This window comes from Eleutherodactylus coqui, chromosome 6, assembly GCF_035609145.1.
Source record: "Eleutherodactylus coqui strain aEleCoq1 chromosome 6, aEleCoq1.hap1, whole genome shotgun sequence".
In the NCBI taxonomy this organism is placed as follows: domain Eukaryota; kingdom Metazoa; phylum Chordata; class Amphibia; order Anura; family Eleutherodactylidae; genus Eleutherodactylus; species Eleutherodactylus coqui.
Genome location: NC_089842.1, coordinates 35,842,927 through 35,861,619, shown reverse-complemented (window position 1 = coordinate 35,861,619; position 18,693 = coordinate 35,842,927). Strand labels below are relative to the sequence as shown.

General features: G+C 44.2%; 1 protein-coding gene across 7 annotated transcripts in view; it reads left to right on the top strand.

The window, feature by feature from the left end:
* Positions 1 to 18,693, top strand: part of KIF1B (kinesin family member 1B) — a 177,897-nt gene that overhangs the window by 146,304 nt on the left and 12,900 nt on the right. For all 7 annotated transcript variants that reach the window (XM_066606579.1, XM_066606575.1, XM_066606573.1 and 4 more), the window contains 18 exons: positions 283 to 412; positions 519 to 681; positions 1,243 to 1,333; positions 1,433 to 1,548; positions 3,347 to 3,402; positions 3,971 to 4,079; positions 4,167 to 4,233; positions 5,502 to 5,586; positions 5,686 to 5,788; positions 10,098 to 10,212; positions 11,988 to 12,121; positions 12,359 to 12,420; positions 12,641 to 12,786; positions 14,080 to 14,319; positions 14,610 to 14,681; positions 14,868 to 14,989; positions 15,068 to 15,217; positions 15,325 to 15,517. In XM_066606579.1, coding sequence (XP_066462676.1) covers positions 283 to 412; positions 519 to 681; positions 1,243 to 1,333; positions 1,433 to 1,548; positions 3,347 to 3,402; positions 3,971 to 4,079; positions 4,167 to 4,233; positions 5,502 to 5,586; positions 5,686 to 5,788; positions 10,098 to 10,212; positions 11,988 to 12,121; positions 12,359 to 12,420; positions 12,641 to 12,786; positions 14,080 to 14,319; positions 14,610 to 14,681; positions 14,868 to 14,989; positions 15,068 to 15,217; positions 15,325 to 15,517 — 2,154 coding nt within the window. The remainder of the gene's footprint in view (positions 1 to 282; positions 413 to 518; positions 682 to 1,242; positions 1,334 to 1,432; positions 1,549 to 3,346; positions 3,403 to 3,970; positions 4,080 to 4,166; positions 4,234 to 5,501; positions 5,587 to 5,685; positions 5,789 to 10,097; positions 10,213 to 11,987; positions 12,122 to 12,358; positions 12,421 to 12,640; positions 12,787 to 14,079; positions 14,320 to 14,609; positions 14,682 to 14,867; positions 14,990 to 15,067; positions 15,218 to 15,324; positions 15,518 to 18,693) is intronic.

Sequence of the window (18,693 nt, the reverse complement as noted above, 5' to 3'; positions counted from 1 at the left end):
CGGGTGCCCCGCGCCCATTTACACACGTCGCTAAAACAATTGCTGATGAGCAAAGTTTTAGCCATAATCGTCCAGTGTAAATGGGCCTTACTTTGTCCATCACTTAAGCTCGTAGACCCCTTGTTTCTTGGCTTTATTTGCCTTGGGCTTCACTGTAGGATCTTGTGGTCTTCTTGTGGACCAGTCTGAACCTGAGCTCCATGACTAATTAGATTGAATAAACCCTAGATGTGTATTCTTCTTCCACATTCCTGTTTTGATGCGTTACTCCTCTGCACGCAGAATGACGTCTCCTCCGCTGTCCTCACTCGTTCTGGACTATCTTTGGAAGAACTACGTATTGTAGAAGGACAGGGTCAGAACTCTGAGATGAACACTCCTATGGAGGAGATCAACCGGCTGGCTGAGATGGGTAAGGGGGCATAAGTACTGAACCAGATGGGTGGGTGTAAGTGCGGAACCAGAGTGTGGTCCCCATCCGCAATGCCCGTCTCTTATAAGCTCTTATAATCCTACAGACATGAAATCGAGCAGCCTTCTGGATGGCAAGATGATGATGGAAGGGTTTTCTGAAGATGTGGGAGAATACTTGAAGATTGGCAGTGTCTTCACTTTCCGAGTCACTGTGCTACAAGCCAGCGGCATCCCACAGGAGTATGCCGATATTTTCTGCCAGTTCAAGTGAGTTCTCGTTCCGTAGCAGCAGATCACGTGGTGTTATATTCACTGCTGTAAGCAAACATGGAGTTCATTGTAGCCACAGCGAAGGAAGCTTCGTACATTGCAGCAATATACAGAGGGTGGACAAAAATATCAAAATTGCATACGAAATGCATGGGATTTTATTCATTAGCACTCAGCAGCCCTTTTGACCCCTTCTTGGCTGAGAGCTTTCCTGCCAAATTTGTGTCTACTTCACCTCTAGCCCTGCTCTGGGTGGTTTTGAGAGCTCGCTGGTAACCGCGGCTCAGTGGCTCAAACCCCTGACCAATTGAACCTTGCTGCTCTGGTAGATGTTTACTTTTGCCCGACAGCATTTGTGTCCTATTACCTCCACTTAAAATCAGTCTCTACATGTCTTAATGAAATATGATTTATAATCCCATGTAATTTAAGGTATGCATTTCGTACGGTGTTTCCATATTTTTGCCCTCCCCCTGTACGTGTACATGTAATTATTTAGTGTCCTGTTGTATTGTGCTTCACCACTGGATGCTCATTTTGAGTTGTTTTTTTTTTCAGCTTTTTACATCGGCACGATGAGGCCTTTTCCACAGAACCCCTTAAAAACAACGGACGTGGGAACCCACTGGGCTTCTACCATGTACAGAATGTAAGTGGCTGGAGACAGGGATAGTGCGACTTATATGCTATAAACTTAAGCCCGCTACCATTTCTAATTAGTAGACATTGCTACTTTTTTTCCCCACAGATTGCAGTAGAAGTTACTGAATCTTTCATAGAATATATCAAAACTAAGCCAATTGTGTTTGAAGTGTTTGGGCATTATCAGCAGCACCCGCTACACTTCCAGGGTCTGGACCTCAGGTAGGATGACAAATATATACATTTGGTGGTCCGTTCAAACCTCCCACAAGATAAAATGATGATGAATGAGGGGTTGAGGAAAGAAAAGGATTTTGGGCTTCCGTTTACCCTGTCTAGTAGTAAAAGTGTCTGTTGCCCGTAGCAACCAACCGCAGCGCAACTTTCCTCTTACCTCAAGCAGTATAAGGAAGACAAAACTATGGACAACAAATTTAGTTTTACTGCTGGACAATTTTGATAAATGAGGTCTTTTGTTTCATAAATTTTGTCTCACTTCGAAGTTCTCGCTCACTACGTAGCACCACTGTTTGATGATGCTAAATGGCGACTCTACAGCACTGTGCGCAAACAGTAGTGCGGTATGCTGAAACAAAATTAATAGTTTTGCATAAAGTGTTAATGGATACGAATGTCCATTAGCACTTTATCAGCTTCATTTGCGTGTAAAAGGGCTTCCATGAGCTGTTTGCAGAGCACAGCAGATGGTCTGAGCTCTGCACATAGCTCCATTGTTCTCACATGGGCAAAATACAATGTAATCTCCGACTCCCGTGCAAAACACATGTGGTCCCTGTTACCTCTCTCTGGCTGAACGATGGATTTTAAGCTCACCTTAAAATCATTCAGTCGAAGAGTGAACGATGTAAGCGTTTACACGCAACGGTTATTACTTATATGCCTTAGTTTGAACGAATTTTGAGCGATAATTATTGTGTACAAAGGAGAGGCACCTGGTGGAAAAACAACTGATGTGTGGTTCCAGAGGTTTCTAAAACAGTCTTGGGGAGCTCAGAGTGTTTCCAATGAGAAAGTGGAAGAAGCTTGAGCGGGGTTTCTGAGAAGTCCGGGGAAATCATTTTGATTTGCCTTTGAATCAAGGCAATTGAACTTATGGCCAACAACAGTGCAAATTCTGTATAGGTGGCTTCATATGTATCCTTATAAACTGCAAATTGTCCAACAACTGAAGCCAGACGCCAAGCCGCCTAGACCGGAAATTACTACCAAAATGCTTAATTGTATCAACACCAACAGTCACTTTCTTGGAAACCTCTCGTTCTTAGATGAGGCCACATTTCATGGGTCAGGATATGTCAGTTGGGATAAATGTGCGGATACTGGAAACCATAAATCCCCATGCCTACAGAAAACATGGCCAAGAGAGGCCAAATCTGAATGTTTGGTGTAATGAAGGATGAGGTTATCGGTCCGTCTTCTAATGTACAGTAATTGGTCCCATATACTTTGACATGCTGTAACAGTTCCTGTATCCTCAAGTAGCCGATCTGCACCCTAACAACATCTACCAACACGATGGGGCTCCTCACACTGGAGTACGGACAATCGTAGTTCCCTCAATAACACTTTTTCAGATCGTTGGATTGGATGCGGCGGACCAGTCTGATGGCCGCCCCGTTCACCAGATCTCACTCTGCTGGATTTCTTCCTCTGGGTTACATGAAGGACTGCGAATTCAGGACTACAGTGACTGATCTCCCAGATTTGTATCCATGATACAATTGCCACTGTAACGGTGGGCATGTTGAAGAGAACATGGCAAGAACTTGAGCACAGACTGAATATTGTTTGCGCTACCAACGGGGAGGCACATGTAGAGGGATATTAGTGTGCACCAAAATAATCGAGTTGTACTTGAATTTCTTGTAGTTTCGTTTTTTTAACCCTCTGTGAACTGATAAAATGTGGCAGGTTGGAATGGAACCCCCTGTATTATGTATTCATTTTCTGTAATCCTTTTCCTCTGGATGGGTTATAACTAACTCCTTTCCGATTATAGCCCAGCGCAGCCTTCCCGCCGTCATTTCCCTCCTCCGATGCCCCTCTCTAAACCTGGTGAGTAATTACCTTATAGGATATCCCAGGAAGTATCACTTGCATCCACTTGACCTCGTATGACTACCCCAAGATCTCACCCCCACCCCGAGCGGTCACAATGATTGCTGCTCTGCATGCTTTTCATACGTTAACTTCTCATTTTTTTTCTTTTTCCTGCTGCATGATGTATATCTTTTTCCTACCTTCGATCCATTTTTATTTATTTATTTTTTAAACCTACGCCATTTACTTCATTGAATTGTCCATGGTAGCAGGCGAGGGAAAGATAAATTTGGTCAGGTACCTAATGTCCGGCTATGTCAGTGTACCAGTTTTGGACAGTCTATCTGAGCACGCTCATGCAATCTCTGCATCACTAGAAGATAGGGCCGAACACTTACCATCCTTCCTCTCTCTGCCAATACCTACCTGCCTGCCGGAGAGGGCGCCCAAGAGAGATGGTTAGTAGTAGAGGTCTTGGTGATGTCACTGTGGTGCGGTGCTCAGATCCTGTAGGCTTTCCCCATAGATCTTTCTGTAGATTGGACTCTGTAACTTTAGTCATGCTCTGCATTTTGCATTGTAGTTCCAGCCACCAAACTAAATCCTTTAAGCAAGCCGAGTCTTGGACAGAGCGTCAGCAAATACGACCTGCTGGTTTGGTTTGAGATCAGTGAATTGGAACCTACGGGAGAGTAAGTCACAGCCATTTAATAACATACATGGTTAGTACATATCATCTACATTATGGTGTTGACTGCTCTTTACTGATGTCATCATAGTTACATCCCAGCGGTTGTCGACCACTCTGGAGGTCTGTCCTGTCAAGGAACCTTCCTGCTACACCAGGTATGCAATGTCAAAAGAGTGCAGAATGTTCAGGTTAGAAGGATTGTCCATGTGGTTCCTTATGCAGACAATTATTGTTTCACTAGTAGGTGGGAGATAAATCTAGGGGTGGCTTTACACGAAATAGCTTTGGTCTCAATAGTCACTCAGTAGAGGCAATGTAAGTAGTTTCAGGTAAACATGACCATCAGCCGTGTGGCGAAATGTAATTCATTCACTAGTTGCTTCGTTTCAGCTCACCTAAAAGTAGTCGCTGGTTGATTAATTATAATTGGTGTAAACAGGTAATTGTTATCTTTCAACGACTAGCCAACAACTTTGCAGGGAGTTGTAAGCTTGTTTTGGCATGTGTCTCCCACCGAATGCTGATCGTCTCCCACCTTTTTTGAACATTCTGGCCTCTCACTTAATGCCTAATGGGTTCCTGATAGCACAAATACGTGCGAGGGATTCCCAGCTGAACAGTCCCTACTAGAGATGAGCGAATCTACTCTGTTCGGGTGTTTTTGAACTCGAGCACCGCTTTTTTCCGAGTAACTGACTACTCAGACGAAAAGATTCGGGGGGCGCTGGGGGTGAGCGGGGGGTTGCAGAGGGGAGTGGGGGGGGGAGAGAAAGAGCTCCCCCCTGTTCCCCACTGCTACCCCCCGCTCCACCACTCCGCCCCCCCCCCCCCCCCCCCCGAATCTTTTCATCCGAGTAGTGAGTTACTCGAAAAAAGCGGTGCTCGAGTTCAAAAACACCCGAACCGAGTACGCTCGCTCATCTCTAGTCCCTACTGGTTTTCGATAGCACACTTTTTTGCTGCGGTCTCTTGCTGGTTTGGCCTTTGACGAAACACTGTGACGGCCTCTCGCAGCAGTGAATGTTTACTCGACCACTCGAACGTATCTATGTGTTCATTGACTCATCAAGCTATAAGCATGCGTTTGGGACTAAAGTTTCAAACACGCCTGCCAAAGAACCTCACCCCCCCCCCCCCCCAACTATTTAGCAAATGATGTTCAGGTGAACCGAACTTAAATCACCGTAGAGTTCTACAATGATCCAAGCTGAATTCACTTAGGAGGGGAAGTCTAAGTCTTACAGCCATATTTATACTAAAATGTAACCAAAGGCTTATTTAACTGTTATGTTGCAAACTTTTTCTTTACTTAATAACCTAATGTACAAAACCTCTAAAGTTTCAATGTTACTGAAGCTTTCCTGAACTGCAGAGCCGATGTTAGTCTTTGGATTGATCATGACTGTGATGTTTATTGTGGCAGGGGATCCAGCGAAGAATCACCGTGACTATTATACACGAGAAGGGAAATGAGCTGCACTGGAAGGATGTGCGGGAACTAGTGGTCGGTGAGTGTCCTGGCCCCATTGCTGGTGATCACCTAGATCTTGGGTCACCTTGGTCTCACTGTTAACCTGATGTCACCTGCGCGGCTCCTTCTCTTGTAGGGAGAGTACGTAATAAAGCAGAAGTGGATGAAGCGGCTGCCGACGCGGTTCTTTCCCTCAACATAATCTCCGCCAAATACCTCAAAAATCACAGCAGCAGCAGGTAAGTCTGCAGAACCAAAGCAACCAGGGTGGTGTGATCAGAGCCCGTTAACCTGTTCACTTCCAGTATGGCTATATAGGTATACATGGCTTTGCTCTCATTCTGCGTTTTATGTTAAAATATGATTTGCTCTTCATTTTGGTTTTCTCCTCTCCCCCTGCTATCCCCATTCTCTCTCTGCTCCTGGGTCCCCCTCGTTTTGTCCCTCTGACTGTCTGTCACTAATGGCAGCTTCTTCTTCTTCTTCTGTGTCTTTCAGGCTGTTTCTTGATAAGGATATGCCTAGGTATTTTATTTTGCTTTTCCATTCCCTGCACATAAAGTTTCTCCAGCCTTGCATAGAATACTTTATGTTCCCCCGCTTCTGAACCCTTAGCTTTATTTCTACCTCACCTTGCCTAGCGCTTATATAGTATCTAGACTGTGGTAATTGTGTAGTAGATCGTAGAGCTCTAGCAACAGTTTCATGGGACACCGTTGTGGAGAATTCTAGTTAATGGGAAAAAAAAAAATCTGTGTTTTTTACTTTTTTTTTTTTTTTTTTTATCCTGGACAACCCCATCAATAATATCTTTGCACCTCACATTGAATAACAATTCAGTGTGCGCTTCCTGATCAAGTCTCCAACTTTGTCTCAGTAGGAGTAGATACTCTCAATACCTAAATGTCCATTGATATGAACAGACTGTGCATGGTTTACCCACGGCGAAAATGCCATAATTATCAATGCCTCACCTGTCATTTGCGTTGCTAGAAAAAAACTTTTTGAGCAGTCGTTGTTAGAATGGGTCGTATGCACAGACTTCTTGAAGAAGAAAAAGAAAAGGGCCAACACTGCTAATGAGGAGGCTGTATAACACTTGCGTCTAAAAGCACATATTTGACTTGTTCGAAGGTGACAAAATAGGAAGGTGTGCACACCCTAGAACATATGATCTCTAAGCATAAATAACTACAACGACCGTCTGGTCCTGGGCAAACAAAGATGGCACACCACTTCTCTGACTACCTAAGGCACACTGTGCATAAGATGCATCATCAGTCTAAGTCACAACACACTTCTTTCAGTGCTGCCTTACCTGAGCAGTACTTGTAGCACCTTAGACTACCGATGCACAATAATACACAGCGTGCATTAGGTAGTCAGAGAAGCCTTGTGGCCATCTTTGTTCGGAGGGGCACTTTAAAAACAGAAAAAAAAGCATCACCTGGAATCATAAACTGTTTAACCCCTTAACGGTACGCAGTACATAATAGATCACTAATAAAGAATAAATCACACGATTCCCCTAAGAGTAACGGGTATAATACAAATGATCAGGAGGTTCTTGCACAACGGACATCGCCCATACAGCACAGAGCAATATATAACAGATGGAACACAAATATTAACACTAAGGTGCAAAAATATGTACATATTGCTGCTGACGCCCCTGACTGAGCTGCTGTCGGCAGCGATATGCGTGGGGATCACTTCTTAGCAGCATTATCACTTTCGGTGAGACCCTTCTTTGCAAATGGCTTTGTATGAGTTTGGGTCTGATCAGATGATATACTGGATGTCACTGCTGCTTTTCTTGCATATTTTTGCACCTTTGTAGGGTTTACATGTGTTATGTTTGTGTTCGGTACCATCGGTTATGTATTGCTGTGTGCTGGAGTAGCATGGTCAGCGTGCAACAACCTCCAGCTCATTGTATTGTAGCTTTACAATCCTGTCATTTATTTTCTACTGTTCATTACACGTTATGCTGATCAGGGGTCACAGTTTGTGAACAGAGATGTCGTATCTTTTTGATTTTAATATATATATTTTTTTGATGGTGCTCTTAACCCCTTCATGACGCGGACCATTTTTTTTTCCATTTTTGCTTTTTCTACCCCCTTTAAAAAAAAATCGTAACTCCTTCATTTATCCATCGACGTCGCTGTATGAGGGCTCTTTTTGGCGGGACGAGTTGTATTTTTCAATGGTGCTATTGAATGTACCATATAATGTACTGAAAGACTTTTAAAAAATTATACGTGGAGTAAAATGGAAAAAAAATATAACCTTTCGCCATCTTTGTGTGTTTTGGTTCTACATTGCACAAACTGCAACAAAAGCAACACGATAACTTTATTCTATGGGTCAGTACAATTGCCACGATACCAAACTTGTATAGGGTTGGTTTTTTTTTTTGTTTTTTTTGTTTTTTTTTACTGCACTAATGTTTTTTTGTTTTTTTTTTGAGAAACATTTAATTTTTTTCAATTATTTTCTGCCGCCATCTTCTGTGTGCAATAACTTTTTTTATTTTTCCGTCGACGTAGTTGAGCGAGGGCTCATTTTTTGCGGGATGTCCTGTAGTTTCCGTTAGTACTAATTCGAAATGCATACGACTTTTTGATCACTTTTTATTGCGTTTTATCTGGGAGACAGGGCAACTAAAAAAGTTCATTTTTGACATTCATTTTTTTTTTTTTTTTCGGATGACGTTCACCGTGCGGGGTAAATAATACACTACTTTGGTAGATCTGACTTTTACGGACACGGCGATACCAAATATGTATTTTTCTTTTATGATTTTGATTTTTTTATTATAGATATGGCAAAAGGGGGGTGATTTAAACCTTTATAACTTTTTTTTTTTTTTTTTTTTTTTTTTTTACAATTATTAAAACTTTATTGATCTTTTTATTTTAACTTTTCTTTGAAGTCCCTCTAGGGGACTACAATATGCGATACTTTGATCACTCCTGCAGAATGACGTAATGCTATGCCATTACATCATACTGCATTCTGATAGGCAGCTTATCAAGCCACCCCACGGGGATGGCTTGATAGGCCCCAGGGCTGCCTTGAGAGACTGCCTTTCAAAAGGCCCCCGACAGCCCTGACACCTGCATGACTCCCCCAAACTCGCTGCTGGGTGGGCCGTACAGGACCCCCGAACATCGTTTGGGGGATTTAAATGCCGCTGGCCGTACGGCCGATTGCAGCTATTGCCTGCGGGTGTCAGCTGTAATAAACAGCTGACGCCTGCGCTGTATGAAGAGAGGTCGCCCCGCGACCTATCTTCATACATACCACGATGCTCCAGGACGTAAATGTACGTCCTGGAGCGGGAAGGGGTTAAAAGAGGTCATCCATAGTTCAGTCCTGTAAAGCCTATCTTCAGGGTGGCTTATCAGTAGTTGATCTGTGGGGATCCGCTGCTCAGTATCCTCAGTGATCAGCTGATTGAAGTAACAGCACTGCTCCGATGAGTACTGCTGTCACTTCAGTCCATACCAGGCACAGCACCGCTCATTGTATAGTGGCTATGCCTGGTATTGCAACTCGGTCCCATTTACATGAAGCTCACTGAGCTGCTCTCAGACAATGTGACCGCAGCTCTTACCTGAACGCCATAGCCTCATCAATCAGTTGATTGGTGGGGATCCTGAGCAGCAAAGCGCTGTCAATCAACTACTAATTTTTTGTCCTGAGGATAGGTAATTAACAATATAGTTCCGGACAACCCCTTTAACCCTACCTTCCCACAAGGACATCAGGGGTCTGTAGTCTGTGAGACTCCTGTTTAGTGATCTAGGGTTAAATAATGGGTTTTTTTGGGGGGGGGGGGGGGGTTGTGTATATCATATTTTCTATAAACAGACTTTTTGTTATGTGGCGATCACTGGCTGTATGGGCCTTTTTACATGGAACGATTGATTTTAAAAAAAAAAAATCATTGGATCATGAAAATCTGAATATAATTGTTCAGTGTACACAAAGCCAACGAACGATAAGTTGTTTGATAATATCGTTCATTTTATGCACACATAAAAACCATTGTTCAGTCATTTGCAAATGGTTACATGTAAGTAACTATCGTTTAGTCGTTCCCGTTCACTGGTACAGTGCCCTGAACGACCAATGAGAGAGCGAACGATTTTTTTGCTACATGTAAAAGACCATAAGAATGCACTGAATTACTTTGAAAATTGCTATTCTTTGTTTTCCTAATTTGTGAAATTAGAATGCGTCTATATGTAAAACAGCACTCCTAGTGGTGAGTCATCCAAAAGCAGATTTATATCCTTCCCTAAACAGGGTATTTTTATAGATGAGGTATTAGCTGAACCCACAATTGTATAGCAATGCCACCGTGTTAGGAATATACCAGTGGGTAACATCCTGCATTGTGCCCAGCACAGTCACTCTGGTTGTACCCGTATCACTGTGTGTCTTTGTGCTGTGTGTTTGGAGTTTGTTCTGTGTTGGGTTTGAGATGTGTGATCATAGCCGATAACGCATATTATTCATTCCATCATGGCTCTGTAGGACATTCTATCGGTTCGAGGCGGTCTGGGACAGTTCCCTGCATAACTCCTTACTCCTGAACAGAGTAACCCCCTACGGAGAGAAGATTTTCATGACGTTGTCAGCCTATTTAGAGGTATTTATTGCCAGATGCTCTTCTCCATTTTCGGTCTACATGGTCCATTTTTAGCTATAAGTAGGCGGGGAAGGAATACCGGGTGATTGAAAAAGAATGGTGACAAGTGAAGCTGATTTCATCATACATGAAGTGACATCCAACAGCCAGAAGGACATGGAAAGATAGAAGAATTCTTCAAGTGTTTAATGCACCTTACAGATGTTTGAGATGGGCACAGTAAGTGATGCCAGATGACTTAAAACAACGTATCTCTGCTGCTGTGGAATCGATAAGAGGATATGCCGGGCTGTATTTGAGCAGAACTGGACTATCGACTTGATATCCGACATGTCACCAACGGCGCCCATATCGAACATCTAGAAGGTGCATTAAACACTTGAAGGGTTCTTCTATCTGTTCCTGTCATTCTGGCTGTTGTAGGTCACTTCAAGTATGAAGAAATCAGCTTTGCTTGTCACCATTCCTTTGGAATCGCTCAGTATTTCTAAATGTCTGGTGAAGTATTAAAGTTGTGAAACCCCATTGACATGGATTTTGAATACTGCATTATAGTGGGGTTATGCATGCCACTATTGTGGTAAGTATATGCAAAGTCTGCCTGAAAATGATAGTTTACTCATTTGCATGACCTATATTGGACCAAAGAGGAAAACTGGATCCATTAAACGGCTTCACTCAGTACTAAGCCGACGCTTACGATTCTGTTTTGTGTACCGTAGTACAAGGTAAAATGCATGCGATGACGTGCATGAGGACTTAGAGGTCAGAAACACTATCTTTTCTCCTTAGGGAGAGCACCTAGACAATGAGTGAGGAGACTCGAAGGGCTATTCATGCTCCTCTGAGTAATGTGCAAATAAGGGAGTTGGAACAATGTCTCTGCAGCGCCACCTATTGGAAGACAGCATTCCTTCAAGCCAAAGGCAGACTTTTTATACAAGCCTTATAACAATGACTGGGAATTGAAAGCAAAGCCAGACTCCATGCACAGAGAGCTGTTTCAGGGTATTTGCCCTTCATCAGTGTCCATTAGGAGTCTGGCTTTGCTAGTGAGGCCGGGTCTGTGATCTAATCTACACTGATGAAGGGCAAATACCCTGAAACACCTGTCTGTGCATGGAGTCTGGCTTTGCTTAGAATTCTCAGTCATTGTTACAAGGCTTGTATAAAAAGTTTAACTTTGGCTTGAAGGAATGCTGCCTTCCAATAGGTGGCGCTGTGGAGCTATTATTCCATCTCTCTTATTGAGGACTAACTGCACTTTAAAACTTTTGACATGTCAAAAGTTTTTATAATCAGTGGTAGTCTGTGTGCCGAGACCCTCCACTGATATGAAGGAGCTGTAGCTGAGTGCTGTGCCCCTTTTGCTGTCATTGCCCGTTTGCTCCTCTTGGCACCTGAGGACAGATGCATAGATGTCTACCGCATACAAGTCTGTGTCTGTCTTCAACTGCCAAGAAGAGCCAACACGCAGCGATGAGAGCTGAAAGGGGCCCAGTACTTGGGTGAGTGCTGCAGCCCCTTCATTTTCGCAATCAGTGGGGGGTCTTGCCACCCATTTTGTCGATCAGCACCCAGACTCCTATTATTCAAAACTTTTGACATGTTGCTCCGACATATCAAAAGTTTTTTAAAAGTGCGGTTACGCTTTAAACTTTTGAAATCCTATAAAAAGTATTCATGCACCTGCCTCACCAACTCCGAGGGGTGTGAAGAGGCATCACATACACTGTAATATAAGATCTGGATTGATTGTATTCTGTTCTGTACAGCTTGACCACTGCATCCAGCCAGCAGTCATTACCAAGGACGTATGCATGGTCTTTTATTCTCGCGATGCCAAGATTTCCCCTCCACGTTCTCTGCGCAGTCTCTTTGGTAGCGGCTACTCGAAGTCTCCTGATTGGTAAATACTTTTTTTGTTCTGTGTCAAACTACTGAAATCATTGATTTTCTTTCTATGATGGCTTAATTAGTCCCATTATGGATGTTATGAAAGAATACTAGATGGTCAGCGATGCATGAATAGATGGGGAGTGATTGCAGCTTATTGGTGTTGCATGAAGGGTAGAACTAATACTATTAGAGGTATAGCAGAGTGTTTTTGTTTTTGCTACATTTTTATATATTATTTCTATTGCAGTAACAAAGTAACTGGAATCTATGAGCTCAGTTTGTGCAAAATGGCTGATACAGGAAGTCCGGGTAAGAGATCACCTGAACTAGCAGATCTATATAGTACTTTCGACACAATGGAAATAAATGGGCTTTATGTATGGTTTAATAGTGCAATAAAATATCCAGTTATTCCCCACATTCCACGTGAGCCATTACAACACCCCAAGTTTACCAAGAACTTCTAGGTGGAGTTTTCATTTAACAAGTTTTTGTTTTTTAGCCTTTGATTTTTGTTTTTACCAATTAGGAATGCAGAGAAGGAGAAGAAAGATCCTGGACACCTCAGTGGCTTACGTCCGAGGGGAAGAGAACCTGGCCGGTTGGAGGCCCCGTGGTGATAGCTTGATACTTGAGCATCAGTGGGAGCTTGAGAAAATGGAACAGTTACATGAGGTATAATGATGGGAATTTTTGATAAATCAGGTCTATTGTGTACTACAAAGTAAACCAGAAGGAAGGTCCTCTTCTAGCACCAAAAGCATAGACATTTTCGTCTATGAATCATACAAATTCCAGCAGGATCCACTGTCCATTTCATAACTATGGAGAAAACACAAACAGATTGGATTCCTATCTTGTGCCCCGTTTACACGGCACGATTGTCTGCTAAACGATCTGCACAAGCGGGTGACGTAACCACTAGTTTAGATCGTCAGATCACCGCTGAGTATCATTCACGTCTCGCTCAGTCCTTCCTATTCTATGGAAAGCACTGAGCGGGAAGCGTTTGTGAAGCGAGAAGTGAGCGAACCAGCGCTGATTGTTATGCTGTTTGAAAGTGAGTGAACAAATACACAATGGCTTTATGTTTAGATATAACGATTATTGTGCATTTTCGTTCATTTGAACGAATTTTGGGCACTAATTGTCCCGTGTTAATGACCTTTATTGCTTTCGAAGGTGTTATCAAGTATTCATGGACTATCCTTAGAATAGGTCATTAACCCTAAATTGTTGGGCGCCTGACTCACAGTAATCTACCAATCAGCTGTCCTCTTCATTGTTCACCAGCACAGCCCTGTACTTTTAGTAGCAGCTGTGTCCCGAATTGCCACATCCCCTGCATTGTTTAGCAGGCGCAGCTCCGTATTTTTTAGCAGTGTCTGTGCCAGATATCACCGTGTACTACATCCTGTTCAAGTAAATGGAACTGAGCTGCAATACCAGGCGCATCCACTTCTAAAGGTATGGAGCTATGCCTGGCAAACTATGAAGGGGATGCAGTGCTCACAGGAGCACTATGTCCGCCTATAGCCAGCTTATTGGATGGGGTACAAAGAGTCCAAAATTATATTGAAAACTCTGGGAGTAACCCATCTTCACGATAGAGATAAATGTCTGTCCGTACAAGCAAGACCCATCTTAAGTTTGAACACTGCCACAATACCATAAATGATTGATAGACAGAATGGGAAATTGATACCAACTAACCCAACTGTATCCTAAAGTAAATAAAATGGCTCCAAATACGTCTTGGCATCAAGGCTTGTCCCAGCTCCTTGCAGACGTTTAGGTAGCTGAATGTGTTCAGAATCATCTTGAGTTCTTCGCCCTTTTAAGAACATTTCAGAATTTACAGTCTACATGAAGAATAACCTAGTAATCAACAGAAGAAATGTGTTGTTGTCTCTTATCAAGTTTCATCCAGATGTCCTTATAAGTCATCTCCCTGCTTTGTTCTTGAAGGTGGAAAAGACTCGGCATCTCCTCCTGCTCAGAGAGAAACTTGGCGACAGCATTCCAAAGTCCCTGAGTGACTCCATATCCCCCAGTCTGAGCAGTGGGACTCTCAGCACCTCCACCAGCATCTCCTCCCAGATATCTACCACCACCTTCGAAAGTGCCATCACCCCAAGCGAGAGCAGTGGATACGACTCCACCGACGTCGAGAGCCTGGTGGATCGTGAGAAGGAGCTGGCAACTAAGGTAAGTCCAGATGCCGCACAATGACTGTGGTCTCTCTTTTTCTGTCTCCTTGTTGGCTTTGTGCTAATCATTTCTTAAAGAGTACACTTTCACCTACGGGACGCTTCTGGTTCGTTGGCTTTTTCAGCTTTTTCCTGCAGCTGAAGACTGCTCCATATAGCGCTGTATGGGGCCGTCTTCAGCTACCGGAGGAGCCAAAAAAGGCTAATGAAGCAGAAGCACTTCGAAGGTGAAACTGCAGGTATTCTTTAAAGCAACAGCTGCCAATATCTACATTATTTTTTTTGCAGTGCTTGCGACTCCTCACCCACAGTTATAACCGGGAGCTGACCCAAGTATGCAACAGCATTAGTGATTGTAAGGTGAGATACACATTAGCAGAGATGGGCTGCGCCTGTTTTTTTGAACTTTAGAGTTGTAAGGTTACTTTTTATGTTGCCTATTTAACAACATGGTTTTCAAGAAGTAGCGGCTTGGGTTTAGTTTTTCCTATCTATGTAACAATATTCAGTTCTACTGTGATTTAGAATGAATGTTTCTTTTTCCAGCTGTCCGATATTTCTCCCATTGGTCGTGACCCATCTGTCTCTAGCTTTAGCAGCGCCACCCTGACTCCATCTTCTACATGTCCATCATTGGCAGACTCCAGATGCAGCTCTGTGGATCAAAAGTAAGTGATAACCTGGTGCTTACATTTTATATAGGTTCTATCTCCAATTGTGTACTTCATTAATTCTGTTTCTTGCAGAACCCCTGAAGCCAATTCCCGCGCTTCCAGCCCATGCACAGAGTTTGAACAGTTCCATATCATTCACCCAATAGAAAGCTCATACCTGGCCCGTGCCGGAAAGAACGAGTTCTTGAACTTAGTACCTGATATTGAAGAGCTGAGACCTGGGTATGGAAACCTATAAGCAGTAACATTTACCTTCTAATATTCTTACACATCCTTCTCAGAAGTTCAGTTACTTATGTTCTTGAATAAACTGGACTCTTTCTTCCCAGGTCGGTGGTCTCTAAAAAGGGTTATCTCAACTTCAAGGAGCCTCAGTCTCATTCATGGGCCAAGCAATATGTGGTCGTTCGGCGTCCATATGTCTTCATCTACAACAGTGACAAGGATCCAGTGGAGAGGTGTCTTATTAACCTATCCACAGCTCAGGTGGAGTACAGCGAGGACCAACAGGATATGGTCAAGGTCAGTTTTGAGACCGATTAATTGAAATGAATACATTTCCAAATTTGCTTCTAGGATAATCAAATTAACCGTATAACGGACAGAATGCTGTTGTTTTTTTGTTTTGTTTTTTTTCCCTGAATGACCACTTTGTAGCGTTTTTTTGTGCACATGGTCTTTTAAAGGCCCTAATTTTTTGTTATTTTTTTATTTCTTGGCTCATAGAGGGCCTACTGAAATAATAATTTTCCATCTTTTGCATTGAGGACACATCTTAGACTGCCGATATAGCTACTACCACTTGGAGGCGCACAATAATAAGAAAAAAAGTGTTTAGCTTCTCCTACCACCTATACCCCTCCTGCAGGCAACAAGCTAATCAGTTTTAGCTTAGTGTCCGTAGGAGGCAGACCTCTCTCTTATCGGCCTTCAACTATTATCCTTCTAGATCTGGGAATACAGGGTTGGCACTGGCCTCTCCCTGTTACCTCACTGAGGAGGGCAAAGGGACTGGAGTTAAGCAGCCTGTTGTCAACCTGACCCTCAGAAAATAAGGTGGCATAGTCAACATCATTTTGACCCTAATTTGCCCGCTATAGTGACCCCTTATTGGATCCCTTCCTATCAAAGGCAGGAAAGGACAGGAGCACACCCTGCTGGAGTCCTGGAGCTCTACAGTCCACAGCGGAAAGGTGAGTATTGCTTCGCCAGGTAAATGTAATTTATCCCACCATACTACCACTGCCTTCTTTGCCCTCTCCTCCTTCCCCTATAGGGACCTTTGTGTTTCCTTTGGGCAGCCCAATAACTCCTACCTTGCTGGTCTTTTACTTCGGGGTTCCGCTGTTGCTTGCGGCAGAGAGCCCTTGGTTGGCTGAGGGACGACTTCTCCTGGGCCTTTCAACTAGGCGGCACTGCTTTTTGTTCAATATATTTTTATTGGTTTCACAAAATAAGCAAGACAGAGAAAAAAATTGTTTATGATATCTCAGTTTGCTATTAGATCCATTTAACAATATGACTTAATAAATCTTAACTGGAAAAGTGCACTACTTGCTTGTGAAATTTTGTGCAATAAACAAACAGGGGAGGGGGTAAGTTGGGAGTGAGTAAAGGGGGGTTGGTGAGGAAGGGGGGGGGGGGGTCGGTTGGGGACTCCAGGATGGTTGTTTCTGGCTATGGGTATAGTTTGGTCGGGCTACACACAAACCCCTGACTGTAGCCAATCAGCGAATAAGGGTGTGTTCCGGATGTCTATCCATGCTGCCCATGTATGGTAGAATTTATCGTGACCCGACGGGTCGTCCGAGAGCCTCAGTCTCTCCATGCGTTCTATTTCGTCCATCGCCCCCACCCAGGCGCTTCTAGGTATTTCTATTCCTTGCTTCCAAAATCTGGGAATCGATTGTCTCGTGGCCATAATGAAGAACTTCAGTAGACCTTTTTTGAGGGAAGGGGCGCCTTCCGGCGTGATGGACAACAGTGCCAACTCGGGTGTCAGGGACAGAGATTCCCTGCTCACCTTCTCGTATAGGCGCTTCACATCCTGCCATATGGGAGTGACCATGGGACATCCCCACCATATGTGGAGCATTGAGCCCACGTCCGCCCTGCAGCGCCAACAGGTGTTCGGGGTCGCTGGAAAGAGGGTGTGCAGCCTCTCCGGGGTCATATACCACCGTGAAAGAATTTTAAAGTTCAGTTCCTGTAGTTTGCTGGCTATGGACATCTTATGTGTGAATTGGAACGCCTTGTTCCAGAGCTCCCCGGGAAATGACCTACCCAAGGCTTCCTCCCATGCGCCCAGCCACCTGGGGAGATGACTGTCAAGCTTTTCCTTTAGTAGTTGGTCGTATAGCAGTGAGACCGTATGTCTGGGTATTTCCGAGGCACAGCATAGTCTCTCGAAGGGGGTAAGGCTCTCGCTCCAGCCCCCCTCTGGTTTAATTTTCTCCAGGTAGCTGCGTACCTGAAGGTATTGCATCCATGAGCCCGGGGGAAGCTCCCGTGTCCCCCCCAGATCCACCAGCCCCCGTATACCCCCCGAGTCCACCACGTTCCCCGCCCTGGGCTCTGTCCCCGGCGGCAGGAACCCCAAGTTATGGGAAGATATTGTTGCTATGAGCTGTGGGTTACCCACCAGTGGAGTCAGGGGTCCCGGGACCGACATCTTGCACCCCCCCCGCCACGCCCCCATGAGTGTGTTCATCAGGGCTGATGTCTCTATGTTCCCCCGGCTGACCTTACCCGGAATCCAAAACACTCCCCTCGTCTCAAAGGTGTTGTTTTCGTTTTCAATTTGTACCCAACATTTGTCTGATCTATGATGAAATAGGTCTAGTATGAGGGTTCCTATTGCGGCTTTGTGGTATAGGCGAAAGTCTGGAAGTCCCCCACCCCCCTTCTCCTTTCGTTTAGTTAGGCTCTTATAGCTGAGTCTCTTGGATCCTCCTTTCCATATAAACTGAAGTATTTGACTGCGTACTTTATTGAAGAAGTCTTTTGGGGGGTTGCATGGTGCAGTTTGGAAAACATACAGTAACCTGGGGAGGATGTCCATCTTAATCGCACCCATTCTGCCGAACCATGACAACGGTGCTCCTACCCAGCTTTCTAGGTCCCTTTTAAGGGTCAACAATAGTGGTTTGTAGTTTAATTCGTATAGTCTGGATGGATCAGCTGGAATCAGGATCCCCAGGTATTTAAAGGAGTCCTGTTTCCAGGAAAATGGGAAGGCTGAGGTCAGGTCCTCCACGTCTCGTTGCGGAATAGAGACGTTAAGGATAACAGACTTTTGGGCATTGACCTTGTAGTTGCTAAGTTTACCGAATGTCGTAAATTCTTGTATAATGTTGGGGAGGCCAATGCGAGGGTCAGTAATGTAGACCAGAAGGTCATCCGCGAATAGTGAGATCTTGTGTTCTACCCTTCCCACCTGCACGCCCCGTATGGAGGGGTTGTTTCTTATAGCGTTGGCTAAGGTTTCCATCACTAGGATGTACAAGGTGGGGGACAGGGGGCACCCCTGCCGTGTACCATTTTTAATCACGAAAGGGGGGGACAGCCCACCATTGACCCTGACTTGTGCCAAAGGATTATGATATAGGGCCATGATCCAGGAGAGCGCCCTAGGCCCCACTCCCAACTTTGCGAGGGTCGCCTCCATGAATCTCCAGCTTATCCTGTCAAACGCTTTT